This window comes from Symphalangus syndactylus, chromosome 16 (genome assembly GCF_028878055.3).
Source record: "Symphalangus syndactylus isolate Jambi chromosome 16, NHGRI_mSymSyn1-v2.1_pri, whole genome shotgun sequence".
Lineage (NCBI taxonomy): Eukaryota > Metazoa > Chordata > Mammalia > Primates > Hylobatidae > Symphalangus > Symphalangus syndactylus.
In genome coordinates, this window is record NC_072438.2 from 16113927 (window position 1) to 16126499 (window position 12573).

Genomic DNA, 12573 nt, shown 5'->3' on the forward strand with positions numbered 1-12573 from the left:
CCCAATTTCTTCAACAAATGAATGACATTCAAAAGGGAGGAGGGGCCAGTGCAGATGCTGACAGAGGCTGCCGAGATGATGAGGCAGGTGTGCTGTGGGGCCTGGTATGGCTTTTGATTCAAACCCTCCAACTACAAAAAGACGTCTATGAGACAATCAAGGAACATTGAAGAGGGCCTGATTATTGACTGATAAGAAAGGTATTAAGTTAATTGGGTCGTTGGGATAATGGATTCTGGTTTTGTTTCTTTAAAAAGTCCTTACCCCTTTCCTGTTTAGAAGAAAAAAAAAGTGCAGCTTGCTGCCCACACTCATGTCTCGGGGCAAAGGGGAAATGGGTTAACAGTGAGAGAGCTCTAGTGAAGTATTTATAGGTGGAAAGATACAGTGCTTGTGCTTTGTTTTAAAACACCTCAGCAAAAACAAAACAAAGTGAGAGAGGAGAAAGGTGAAAGGAGAATAGGAAGTATTGGATAGACAAGTATTGAAGCTGGTGATGAATCTGGGGTGGGGCAGTTAAATGCCTTTACCTTTGAAAATATTTGATAATTCTTGTATTAAAAATTAAAAAGAAAAAACTTTCTCCTGGCTTTTCACCAAGGATCCTTAATACTTTGCCTTGCTTTGCAGAGTGACCGACTCCTCATCAAAGGTGGACGGATCATCAACGATGACCAATCCCTTTATGCTGACGTCTACCTGGAGGATGGACTTATCAAGTGGGTTGATCAAAACGGACCTTTTAAGAAACCTGTGTTGCCAGGCTGCCTGGCCTTAGATGGAACAGAAGGCTGGCATTCTACCCTAGAATGATGGGGCTGTGTACCTGTGTTTCGGGGTAGAGACCTCACAGAGGTTGGGGGGGGTGCACGCGGCGGGTAGAGAAGGGGCTGGTGTTTCTGAGGTGCCCTCCTGGGCTAGGCTCCCTGCCACATGGCCGAGGCAGCTCCTCTCATGCAATGCTCACACAAAGGCTGCAAAATGCAGACACATTTCCTGTTTTGTGGTTTTGGAGGCGGCAGGCCAATGAGTCTGGGTACCTGGCCCCATATGACGGGGTGAGTTAGGGTCAAGGCCCAGATTCCACCCTAAGACAACGGAATTCACAGCTCTTTCTTCCACCTACCCACAGTTTCTGGAATTGGGTTGAGCGGAGCAGGGAGGAAGGAGGAATGTGTGGCTTCCAAGCCCAGCCTTGGCACTTAAAGAAAAGATAGACATTGGGGCTGGAGTTTCCTTCACTTTCTTCTCATTGGCTCCCTCTTCAGCCCTGCTTACGACAACCCAGGTGTCTTAGCCAGCGCTGGCTGCTGGAATGGAATGCCACAGGCTGGGTGGCTTAAATAGCAGAAGTTTATTTCTCATAGTCCTGGAGGCTGGAAGTCAAGCTGCCGTCAGGGTTGGTTCTTCCTGAGGCCTTCCTGAACTTCTTCCGGAGGTTCTTCCTTGGCTTGCAGACACCACCTTCTGGCTTGCAGACACCACCTTCTGGCTGTCCTCAGAGGGCCCTTTCTGTGTGTGTGCACACTCCTGGGGTCTCTTCTAAGGACACCAGTTTTGCTGGATTACAGCCCCACTCCTGTGGCCTCATTCAACCTTAACAACCTTAATCACCTCCTTAAAGGCCCTGTCTCTAAAGGTAGTCCCATGGGGTGGGCTGGGGCTTCAACATGAATTTTGGGAGATACAATTCAGTCCATAACGCCAGGCAGGGGTCTGTAGGCAGCGGCCTTTTTTTTTTTTTTTTTTTTTTGAGACGGAGTCTCACTCTGTCGCCAGGCTGGAGTGCAGTGGCGCTATCTCGGCTCACTGCAACCTCTACCTCCTGGGTTCAGTCGACTCCCCTGCCTCAGCCTCCCGAGTAGCTAGGACTACAGGCATGCACCACCATGCCCCGCTACTCTTTTGTATTTTAGTAGAGGCGGGGTTTCACCATGTTGGCCAGGATGGTCTCAATCTCCTGACCTCGTGATCCGCTCGCCTCGGCCTCCCAAAGTGCTGGGATTACAGGTGTGAGCCATCGCGCCTGGCTGGCCTTAACATTTTACTGGTGGGTGAGGATCGGTGCACTTCTCTTTCTGTGAGTCGTAACCTGGATTTGCTGGGTGCTCAGCCTCTTCCCTTGAAATCTGGAAGAGAAGAGCAGGACCCTGTTTCAGGATCCAGCATGAGTGGCTGGTACAAGAAGGAAAGGCAGAGGGGAATTGGAGGTAGGGAAAGGCAGAAAGGGATTGACACTTAACAGGATCATCCTGGGGCCCGTGTGGGCTTTGGGGATGATGATGGAGGAGGAGGAGGCTTGGGGAAAGGGGCTGTGGAGTATTGGGGGCATTGAAAGGGACCACATATGCAAATCACCCAGTGAAGAGGGATACCCAGAGCAGTTGAGCCCTCCCTGCCTCCCCCAAGCCCACCCCCCAATTCTAGTCCCAGACTTTGACCATTTCAAATCCAGCTCCGGCCTCCCCTCCTCTGGCTTCATTCCTTGCTTGCTCTTCCAGCCATAATGAAAACTCGGGACTCACGGGACTTGCCAGGCTGCTGTCACCTCAGAGCCTTGCACCCATCAGTCCCCTGCCTGGAACGCCTTTTCCCCTGCCCTTCTGCCTTCCCCTCATCTCTTGTTTGTCCTTGTGGGCCCTGCTCATGCGACTCCTCCCCTCCAGGAAGCCTTCCTTGACCCCAAGACGGTGTGGGGTGCATCCCTCTGTCCCCACAGTCCGTGAGCTGCTGTCTATTGCAGCCATTGTCACACTGCATCGCTCCTTGACCAGGGCCTTGCCTTGTGGCTCCCGCCCCGGGGCCCAGCACCTGTAGGTCCTGGAGTGCTGATTCAGGGAAAGCGTAAACAAATGAATGCTGGCCATCAGGTGGTGAGGATGCTCCTGTCAGCTGCAGGGCACCTGGATCCCGAACGGTCAGGAAGGCAGATTGGGGGTGGGGAAGGGTGTCAGGATGTGTCAAAAAATGAGGTTTTCTAACTCAACCATGGCTTAGATAGAGAGAAAGCAACTCCGAGGGAACACCCCTTTGTGTGGGGGGCTCTGGGCTTCTGAAGCCTGAAAGGTAAAATGACCCTGAGAATGATCTCATGGGCCCCCGCATCCCACACACCACCTGCTGCTGGAAGTTTGATCTGACCACACCCACCCCCGTCCTTCCCGGGCCAGGCCCCCTTATAGAGCTCTGCAGTCGCAGGGGGTATACAGATGGAGCAAGTGGCCATCGAGTGAGCTGCATTCATTAAGTGCCTGCTGTACGTATCAACATCAAGAGTCCTAGGACTCTGGCTAACCAGGCTGTTGAGGAAATATGCAGTTTCCCTAAATTCATTATCTGTCAGCCCCTCTTGGTCGTAAACCCCTTTTACTTGAACCCGTTGCTGAGAAGCTCTCTGAGTGTTAGGCAGTCTTCCTCCGGCCTTGTGAAGCTGAGTGAGTGACGGTGACTGAGGCCTCGCAGGGCCCTTGGGTGTTTATTCTGAACGTGCATCCTGCAGGCTGAGAAAGGTAGGTGTGGAAGAGCCAGGGACCACCTGTGCTCACCCCAGGGACCACCTGGGATGCAGAGGCACAATTATTTTCCTTCACTTGAATGAAACCTCAAGAATCCTTTAATTCTGTGGCCATTTGCCAAGTTTTCTTAAGAGCCTTTCAGCTGTTGTGATTCATTGAATTATGATTCATCAAGGTTTCCATTTAATTCGCTTAGCCTTGGTGAATCTAGTGCCGGTGGTTGAGAGTTTCTTCTGCACCGTGAGGTGATGGTGTTGGGGGAGGGGTGTCTGTCTCATTCGCTGAGCTGAGCTTCCTCTCTCCTCTTTCCCTTTCCAGGACGTTGCTGTTGAGCGCCATTCAGTGAGTCCCTCTGATTCACTGGGGGTCCTGTTTAGTGTAATCCCAGTTCAGGGAGAATCTGGTTCCTATATAAGGGAAGCAGGGCAGCAGTAAAGCCTGCTGGTCAGAGCTCTGATATTAGGCTTGGGGAGACCTGGGCTTGAATCCGGGCCCATTGCTGACTTGCTGTGTGACCTTGGATGAGTCACTACACCTCTCTGAGTTGTGTTGTCCTCTTTTGCAAAATGGGAATACCTCCTACCTCGCAGGGTTGCTGGTGGGAGACCAGAGAGGGTTTGTTAAGAGGCTATGATTGTGCCTGGTAAGAAAGAGCCTCTGGCTGCAGAGATGGCACTCACTGTTGAACATCAAGCATCTTAGGACTATGGCCAACCAGGCTGCTCAGGAAATGTCCTGTTTCTTTAAAAAAAAAAAAAAAAAAAAGTTTAAAGGGAAAAAAAAAAGGCCAGGCATGTTTGCTCACACACTTTGGGGAGCCAAGGCAGGAGGGCCCCCTGAGCTTAGGAGTTCAAGATCAGCCTGGGCAACATAGAGAGATCCCATCTCTACAAAAAAAATTAAAAAACAAAATTAGCTGGGCATGGTGGTGCACGCCCGTAGTTCCAGCTACTTGGGAGGCTGAGGCGGGAGGATTGCTTGAGCCCAGCAAGTTGAGGCTGCAGTTAGCCATGACCTGTACCACTGTACTCCAGCCTGGCTGATAGAGACCCTGTCTCCAAAATAAATAAAAGAACCTCTCATTGGAGTACTTGTTGGCCCCCACAGCATGGTGACTTGGTTACAGGCTTGAATCAGGCTGAGCTGTGATTCCGCTGACACTCACGTGTGGGTCCGTGCCCTTGTGTAGATACACCACATGCATGTCTACTGCCAGCGGCCCTTCTGCCTGGACCGTGCCCAGGCCTTTGCCTGAGTTGGCATTTGGGGTGCTACCCTGTCCTCTGTTAGAGCTGGTTGTGAGCCTTCAATGAGAGAAGCCGTGATGCGCTTAGAAGACACTGTTCTCCAGTTGCTGTTCCTTTTAAGTTAAGGGTCAGGTGTCTTCCCGACCCCTTTCCCTTCAGCTCTGGGCAAGCCCACATGTTTGGAGAGGATGGCAGGAGGATTGGGGAAGACAGGATTTCCCTAAGTCAAGTTGGACATTCTGGGGTTATTATAAGCAGTAGTGGTGGACATTCTGGAGGTAAGGGATTGGTTATAAGCAGTGACGGTGGACACTCTGGGGGTAAGGGATTGGTTATTATAAGCAGTGGCGGTGGACATTCTGGGGGTAAGGGATTGGTTAGTATAAGCAGTGGCGGTGGACACTCTGGGGGTAAAGGATTGGTTATTATAAGCAGTGGCGGTGGACATTCTGGGGGTAAGGGATTGGTTAGTATAAGCAGTGGCGGTGGACATTTTGGGGGTAAGGGATTGGTTAGTATAAACAGTGGCGGTGGACATTCTGGGGGTAAGGGATTGGTTATTAAAAGCAGCGGCGGTGGTGATCCTCGTGGAGGTGGACATGTGTGGTAACATTTTCTGGGTGTCCACCTTGTCCCTGGCACTGTGCGGTCCTAGGCTTATTTCCTGGGTTAAGAGGACAGTGTGTGGCACCCACTTCTTCAGAGGAGCCCCAGCTGGGGCCTGCTTGCTGGCCCAGCTTCTCCCGGGAGCCCAGGAGGGCAGAGGCTGTTGTCTTGGCTGCCTGGCTGTGGATTCTGTCTAGAGCTGCACTTTTGGTCACTGAAGCAGCGTCTTCCTGTGTCTTTATTACTAGGGTTTTATGTGACTTAAAAAATTAATATGCTGCCCAATCTCAAGAGTTCACAACAATTGGATTTTTTTTAAAATAAAAATCACCCGCAGTCAGATCTCATGGTCTGAGCCAGACCTAGACCTTGGATGCTGCAGGGTTCCTTTCCTGGTTCTGGCTGAGCCTCTTCCCCCAGTGCCTTGACAGACCTCCTGACTCTGGTGCCAGCAAATAGAAACCAGAAGCCACGGTCATCAATAAGTCACCCACGGAGATCCCTGGGGGCTTGGTTTCTCATTTCATAGGCTCTTTTCCCTCCTTCCCCATTTGGAATTTACCCTCCTTCCAAAGGAAGTTTTCAGGCACCTGTTACATCAGAATAGACGTGACGGTCAGCACGTGCATCATGCTGGTCTCACTTCTGTTGGATTGAGCTCTGCCACCCCTTCCACCTGGAGGCCTTCTTAGATAACGAGGCTGGATGAAAGGGCCCCTCGTCGTGCCCCCTCGTCGTCTCTGCTATACTGGGTTCTAACAGTCTGCCCACCTGCCTTACCTCCTATTAGATTATGAGCCCCTTGAGGGCATGTGCCCTGCCTGAGTTATCTCTGTCTACCCAGGGCCTTGTGAAGAGCCTGGCTCAGAAATGTTTATTTAACAGAACTGAAGCTGCGGGTTGACTGCCCATTCTACTTTTCCTTTAAGAATCAAGGCTGTCTCTGTTGTTTGCCTCCAGACAAATAGGAGAGAACTTAATCGTTCCTGGTGGAGTGAAGACCATTGAAGCCAACGGGCGGATGGTTATTCCCGGAGGTATCGATGTCAACACGTACCTGCAGAAGCCCTCCCAGGGGATGACTGCGGCTGATGACTTCTTCCAAGGGACCAGGGCAGCACTGGTGGGCGGGACCACGATGATCAGTGAGTGACACTGTCCCATGCCTTAGGGACATAGATTGTGAGGACTCCTCCTCATCATCAGCATCACAAGTGCTCAGTGTGTTCGAGGCTCTCTGCCCAGGGTGCCATTGGATTTCATTCTCCCCTCAGCCCTATGACACAGGTCACTGTTTTGCAGAGTATATACCATGTGTGCCACTGGGGCCACACAAGATGGCTTAATAAACAATATGGTTTTATAGGCACCAATTTAAAAAATTATTTTTAAAATATTGAAATAAAACAACATCTCATTGGTATAATTGCTTAGCATGAGACTGAAGTCGCATTTAGATTTTTAGAAACAAAATTTGTTTAAAGAAAAGTGTTAAGTAAAGAAGACATGGATTATGGGGAGATGAAGCAAAAAAGAAAAAGTCCTTCAACATGATGTGAAGATGGCTGTGGTTTCAGGACCAGTGACATAGGTATTATATTGTGACAGATGGGAGAATAGAGGCTCAGAGAGGTGAAGCAACTTGCCCAAGGAGACGCAGCTGGGAAGTGGTTGTATTAGTATTGCTGCCGTAATACTGTGATAACACCGTGTAACAAACAGCCCCCAAATCTCAAGCAACACTTGTTTTTCTCATTTGAGGGTGTGCAGGAGTGGGTGTGGGGCTGGAGTGGCTGTGTTCAGCTGTGGGTTGGACTCGGGCACCATGGGTCTCCCATTCTGGACCCAGTGACTCCCCAGCCACTCTGTTCTCTTGGTGAATGGCAGAATGCAGGGGGTTCTGGCGGAAACTTGCCTCTTCTCTCACTGCCTCATCTCCTCACTTCCATGCTGCAACTTCCACCCACATTCCATTGGCCAAGGTCAGTCACGTGGCCAAGCCCAGTGTTGACAGGGGCACACTGTGCCACAGAGAGCCCTGGTGAGGTTGGGGAGGGAAGGAAACACTGTGGGCAATGAGACCACTCCCCAACAGTGCTTGGTCTGGGAAATTGGACTCCTCCTGCATTGCCCTCTGCAGCCCGATTGCTGTTTCTTGTGTTGACTTTGAAGAGCTGCTTTTGCTTGGATTAATTTTAATAAGCAATTTTAATTAAATAGGCCACAGTTTATTGTAAGTGTTCTTTCAACTGTTAGGCTCTTCAGTTTCAGGCAGCCTGTCTGTAAGCTGGCCCCAACCCTGCCCATCTCTCCCGCTCCTTCACAAAGGAGTCCCTTTGGAAGCGTGGTCTGTGGGCTGGAGCCCACTGCCATGGGCAGAGTTTGCCAAGTCCCTGAGCCAGGAGGGTGGGGCTCGACTTCTGAGGCAAGCACTGTCCTGATCCCTCTTCCAAAGGGCAGCCCGTGGATCTGCTGGATGGGAAATGGGAGGATCTAGACTTGGACTTGGATCCCAGTGGCCAGGGTTTGAACCTGAGCACTGGCACTCAGCAGGCAGCTGCATGACTGTGGCCAGCACTCAGCCTCTCAGAGCCTCAGCTTCCTCGTCTGTAATGTGGGCCTTATGGTGGGAAGTGCCTAGGGTGGTTTGGAGACGTACATGAGATTCCTTCATGTAGTGCATGGGACATGAGAGTTCTGAGAGATGGGCACGGAAAGTTCTGGGCTCAGGAGGACTGCATAGGGCAGGGGAAAGAGTACTGGACGAGGAGCCAGGGTTCCTGGGACGTCCCCTGCTTTTCTGCATCACCAGCTGTGAGACCCTGGGGAGCCCTGCCCTGTAAGCCTTATCCTCCTCACCTGTGAAGGGCAGTTTCCAAAGTGTGTTTCATGGAACACGAAGAGCCTATGAATGCACACAAGGACCACAGTCCGGGGCTCTGAAAGGGTCCCCGCCCTTCCCCATCTTCATTCAACAGATATTAATTAAGAGTTGTCCGCACCAGGCACTGTACCAGGTGAACAAAAGCAGGAATGATGCTTGTTGTCAAGGGGACTGCCATCTCTCGGGGAGTCACTAATCATCCACATGTATGACTAGAAACTGTGACTCCTGCTACAAAAGAAGAGTGCACAGTGCTTTGAACTGAGGGGCAGGGTCTCAGGGAAGTGCTCTCTGAAGAAGTGACATTCGTACAGGGATCTGAAGGATGAGTTGGAATTAACCGGGAGAAGAGGGCAGAGAAGAGCAGAGCCCCAGGAGGAGGGAATAGCATGTGCAGAGGCCCTGAGGTGAGAACACACCTCCCATTCCAGAGACTGCAGGGAGGCCCGCAACGCAGGGGTGTCGAGATTGAGGGATGACATCCTGTGAGGCAAGGCTGGAAGGAGAGGACAACCCTGGGCCTTGATGGCCTGATGAGGCTGTAGCTCTTTCTCATATGGGTGATGGGCAATGTTGAGGTATTTTAAGCAGGGAGAGATGTGAACTGTTCTGCGTTTTGGAGAGACCGGTAATAGAGTGGCCTGGATGGGATGTGTCTGGAACAGTTGGAAGGCGATTGCATAATTCAGCTGAGAGATGAGGGTGGCGTGGCCATGGAGTGGGCAGAATTGGACAGTTCCAGGGATATGGAGGAGGCCAGTCAACAGCCCTCGGTGCTGGGTCACACACAGGGGCATGCGAGGGAAAGGAAGTGCCACGGGTGACCTGGGCCTCTGGCTGTGGAACCGTTAGTTGGTGATGTCCACCACAGCTGGGGTTGGGATGGAGAGAGTACTGCATGAGGTTTTGGACATTCTGATTTGGGGGAGCTTTTGAGTCATCTTGGTGGAGAAGCCAAAAACACAACCGGGTTCAGAGTTCTGTAGCTCAGAGCAAGTGGTGTGTTTCAATGAGCTGGCACAAAGAAAAGGGATCCAGTTAGTAAGCATAGTGAACAGTAGGGGATGGAGTCCTCAGGATGATTGAGAAGCAGCAGCCAAAGAAGTAGGACAAAGGAAAGAAAAAGCCAGAAGGCGGCGTTGCCATGGAAGCTGGAGAGAAGCGAGTTTAAGGAAGGAGGAAGGAACTCTCTTTGCCCTGAGAGGCCAAGAGACTGAGGACTGCATGCTCCCCATTAGACCTAGAGATGTGAGGGTCATATTAGCAAAGGCTGATGCTTTAGGTGGATGGAGATGTGAGTGGGAAGAGGAGAGGTGAGACTTCTCTTTTTGACATCTGCCTGTGAAGGGTGGGGGTGCGAAGAAACAGGGCAGTAAGCCTCAAGGGAGGTTTAAAAGACTGGAGGCTCCCCTTTCTCATCTACTTTACATTTAAGATTTTATTTGAAAAAAGGATGATGAAGTGAACTTGTTGGGTCTCGGAGGTCCTTTTCATCTTGGCATTCTGTGCCAAAGGAGGTAGCTTGGAGCAGTGGGTAAGAGTTCAGACTATCTGACAGGTCTTGGATAACCTTCTTTCTTCTGCTTACTAGTTGTATGCTCTTGGACAATTGCTTTCCCCCCTTTCAGCCTCAAGTTTTTCATCTGCAAAATGGGGATATTAATTTTCACTTTACAGGACAGTTGTGAGGATTGAATGAACGAACTTATGTCAAGCTTTTGTGGCATTATCTGACAAATAGTGAGCATTCCCTAAATAGTTACGATGATGGTGATGATGATGACAATGGTGGTGATGATGGTGGTAATGAAGACTGAAGATGATGGTGATGATGTCATTGCTAATGGTTATGGTTAATGATAGTGACAGTGATGGCAATATGACAATAATGATGGTGGGAGTGATTATGAAAAGGATGGTGATGATGGTGGTGATGATAATGGTGGTGATGGTGATGGGTAATAATAAGGATGATGATGATGGTGATAGGATGGTGGTGATGAAGATGATGATGGTGATGATGATGATGGGGTGATAATGATATGATGATGATGGTGATGATGATGGTGGTGGTGATGTTAGTGATGATGATGGTGGTGGTGGTGATGTTAGTGATGATGGTGGTGGTGGTGATGTTAGTGATGGTGATGATGGTGGTGGTGATGTTAGTGATGGTGATGATGGTGGTGGTGATGTTAGTGATGATGATGGTGGTGGTGATGTTAGTGATGATGATGGTGGTGGTGATGTTAGTGATGGTGATGATGGTGGTGATAATGTTAGTGATGATGATGGTGGTGGTGATGTTAGTGATGATGATGGTGGTGGTGATGTTAGTGATGATGATGGTGGTGGTGATGTTAGTGATGGTGATGATGGTGGTGGTGATGTTAGTGATGATGATGGTGGTGGTGATGTTAGTGATGATGATGGTGGTGGTGATGTTAGTGATGGTGATGATGGTGGTGATAATGTTAGTGATGATGATGGTGGTGGTGATGTTAGTGATGATGATGGTGGTGGTGATGTTAGTGATGGTGATGATGGTGGTGGTGATGTTAGTGATGATGATGGTGGTGGTGGTGATGTTAGTGATGATGATGGTGGTGGTGATGTTAGTGATGATGATGGTGGTGGTGATGTTAGTGATGGTGATGATGGTGGTGGTGATGTTAGTGATGATGATGGTGGTGGTGGTGATGTTAGTGATGATGGTGGTGGTGGTGGTGATGTTAGTGATGATGATGGTGGTGGTGGTGGTGATGGGATGGTGATGGTGGTGGAGTGATAATGATAGTGGTGATGATAGTGGATAGTAGTGATGATAGTGGATGGTGGTGGTGGTGATGATGGTAATGGTGATGATGGTGGTGATGATGGTGGTGGTGATATTGTTAGTGATGATGATGATGGTGGTGATGATGATGGTGGTGGTGGTGATAATGTTATGATGATGATGGTGGTGGTGGTGATGTTAGTGATGATGATGGTGGTGGTGGTGATGTTAGTGATGATGATGGTGGTGGTGGTGATGGGATGGTGATGGTGGTGGAGTGATAATGATAGTAGTGATGATAGTGGATGGTGGTGGTGGTGATGATGGTAATGGTGATGATGGTGGTGATGATGATGGTGGTGATGATGATGGTGGTGATAATGTTAGTGATGATGATGATGGTGGTGATGATGATGATGATGGTGGTGGTGGTGATGTTAGTGATGATGATGGTGGTGGTGGTGATGTTAGTGATGGTGATGGTGGTGGTGATAATGTTAGTGATGATGATGATGATGGTGGTGGTGGTGATAGTGATGATGATGGTGGTGGTGGTGGTGATAGTGATGATGATGATGATGGTGGTGGTGGTGATGGTGATGATGGTGGTGGGGTGATAATGATAGTGGTGATAATAGTGGATGGTGATGATGATAGTGGATGGTGGTGGTGGTGATGATGGTAATGATGATAGTGATGGTGGTGGAGGTGATGATAGTGATGAGCGATAATGATGGTGATGATAGTGGTGGTCATGATGATGATGGTGATGGGGTGATAATGATGGTGATGATGGTGGTAGTGGTGATAATGGTAATGATGATGGTGATGGTAATGATGGTCATGGTGATGGGTTGATAATGATGGTGATGATGATTGTGGTGGTGATAATGATGGTGGCTGTCATAGTGATAATGGTGATGGTGTGATAATTATGGTGATGATGATGATGATGGTGGTGATGGTAATGATGGCGATGATGGTGGTAGTGGTAATGATGTGGCTACCATTGGAACACTTGAGTCTGAAGCATCATGATGCATATTTCTCTGTCCCAGTTGACCATGTTGTTCCTGAACCTGGGTCCAGCCTACTGACCTCTTTCGAGAAGTGGCACGAAGCAGCTGACACTAAATCCTGCTGTGATTACTCCCTCCACGTGGACATCACAAGCTGGTACAATGGCGTTCGGGAGGAGCTGGAGGTGCTGGTGCAGGACAAAGGTCAGTTAAAGCCTCGGAACGGGGTTTTGGGGAATCTCTGGTTCTTTGGTAGATCCAAAGATTATGTGGAGTGAAAAATCCCCCTGTCTGCATCTGTTCTGAGCCTGATTATGAGCTGCACTCTGCTACGTGACAGTGAGGAAACAGGCCAGTCCCTTTACAGAGTCCATCCTTTTCTCCTTGGAAACCTCTGGGGGTGTCCTTGTTCTCGGAAGCAGATCCAGTCTCTGCAGCCTGCTGTGCCAGGCCCTTGCTGATCTAACCTCGCTTTTCTTTCCCATCACCCGGATCACTAGCCTGGCTGCCATCCCTGAAACTGGCT

At 49.8% G+C, this 12573-nt stretch overlaps 1 protein-coding gene across 3 annotated transcripts in view; it reads left to right on the top strand.

Moving 5' to 3' along the window:
* Window positions 1-12573, top strand: part of CRMP1 (collapsin response mediator protein 1) — a 73441-nt gene that overhangs the window by 25982 nt on the left and 34886 nt on the right. For all 3 annotated transcript variants that reach the window (XM_055245435.2, XM_063619744.1, XM_055245436.2), the window contains 3 exons: window positions 631-719; window positions 6329-6513; window positions 12087-12251. In XM_055245435.2, coding sequence (XP_055101410.1) covers window positions 631-719; window positions 6329-6513; window positions 12087-12251 — 439 coding nt within the window. The remainder of the gene's footprint in view (window positions 1-630; window positions 720-6328; window positions 6514-12086; window positions 12252-12573) is intronic.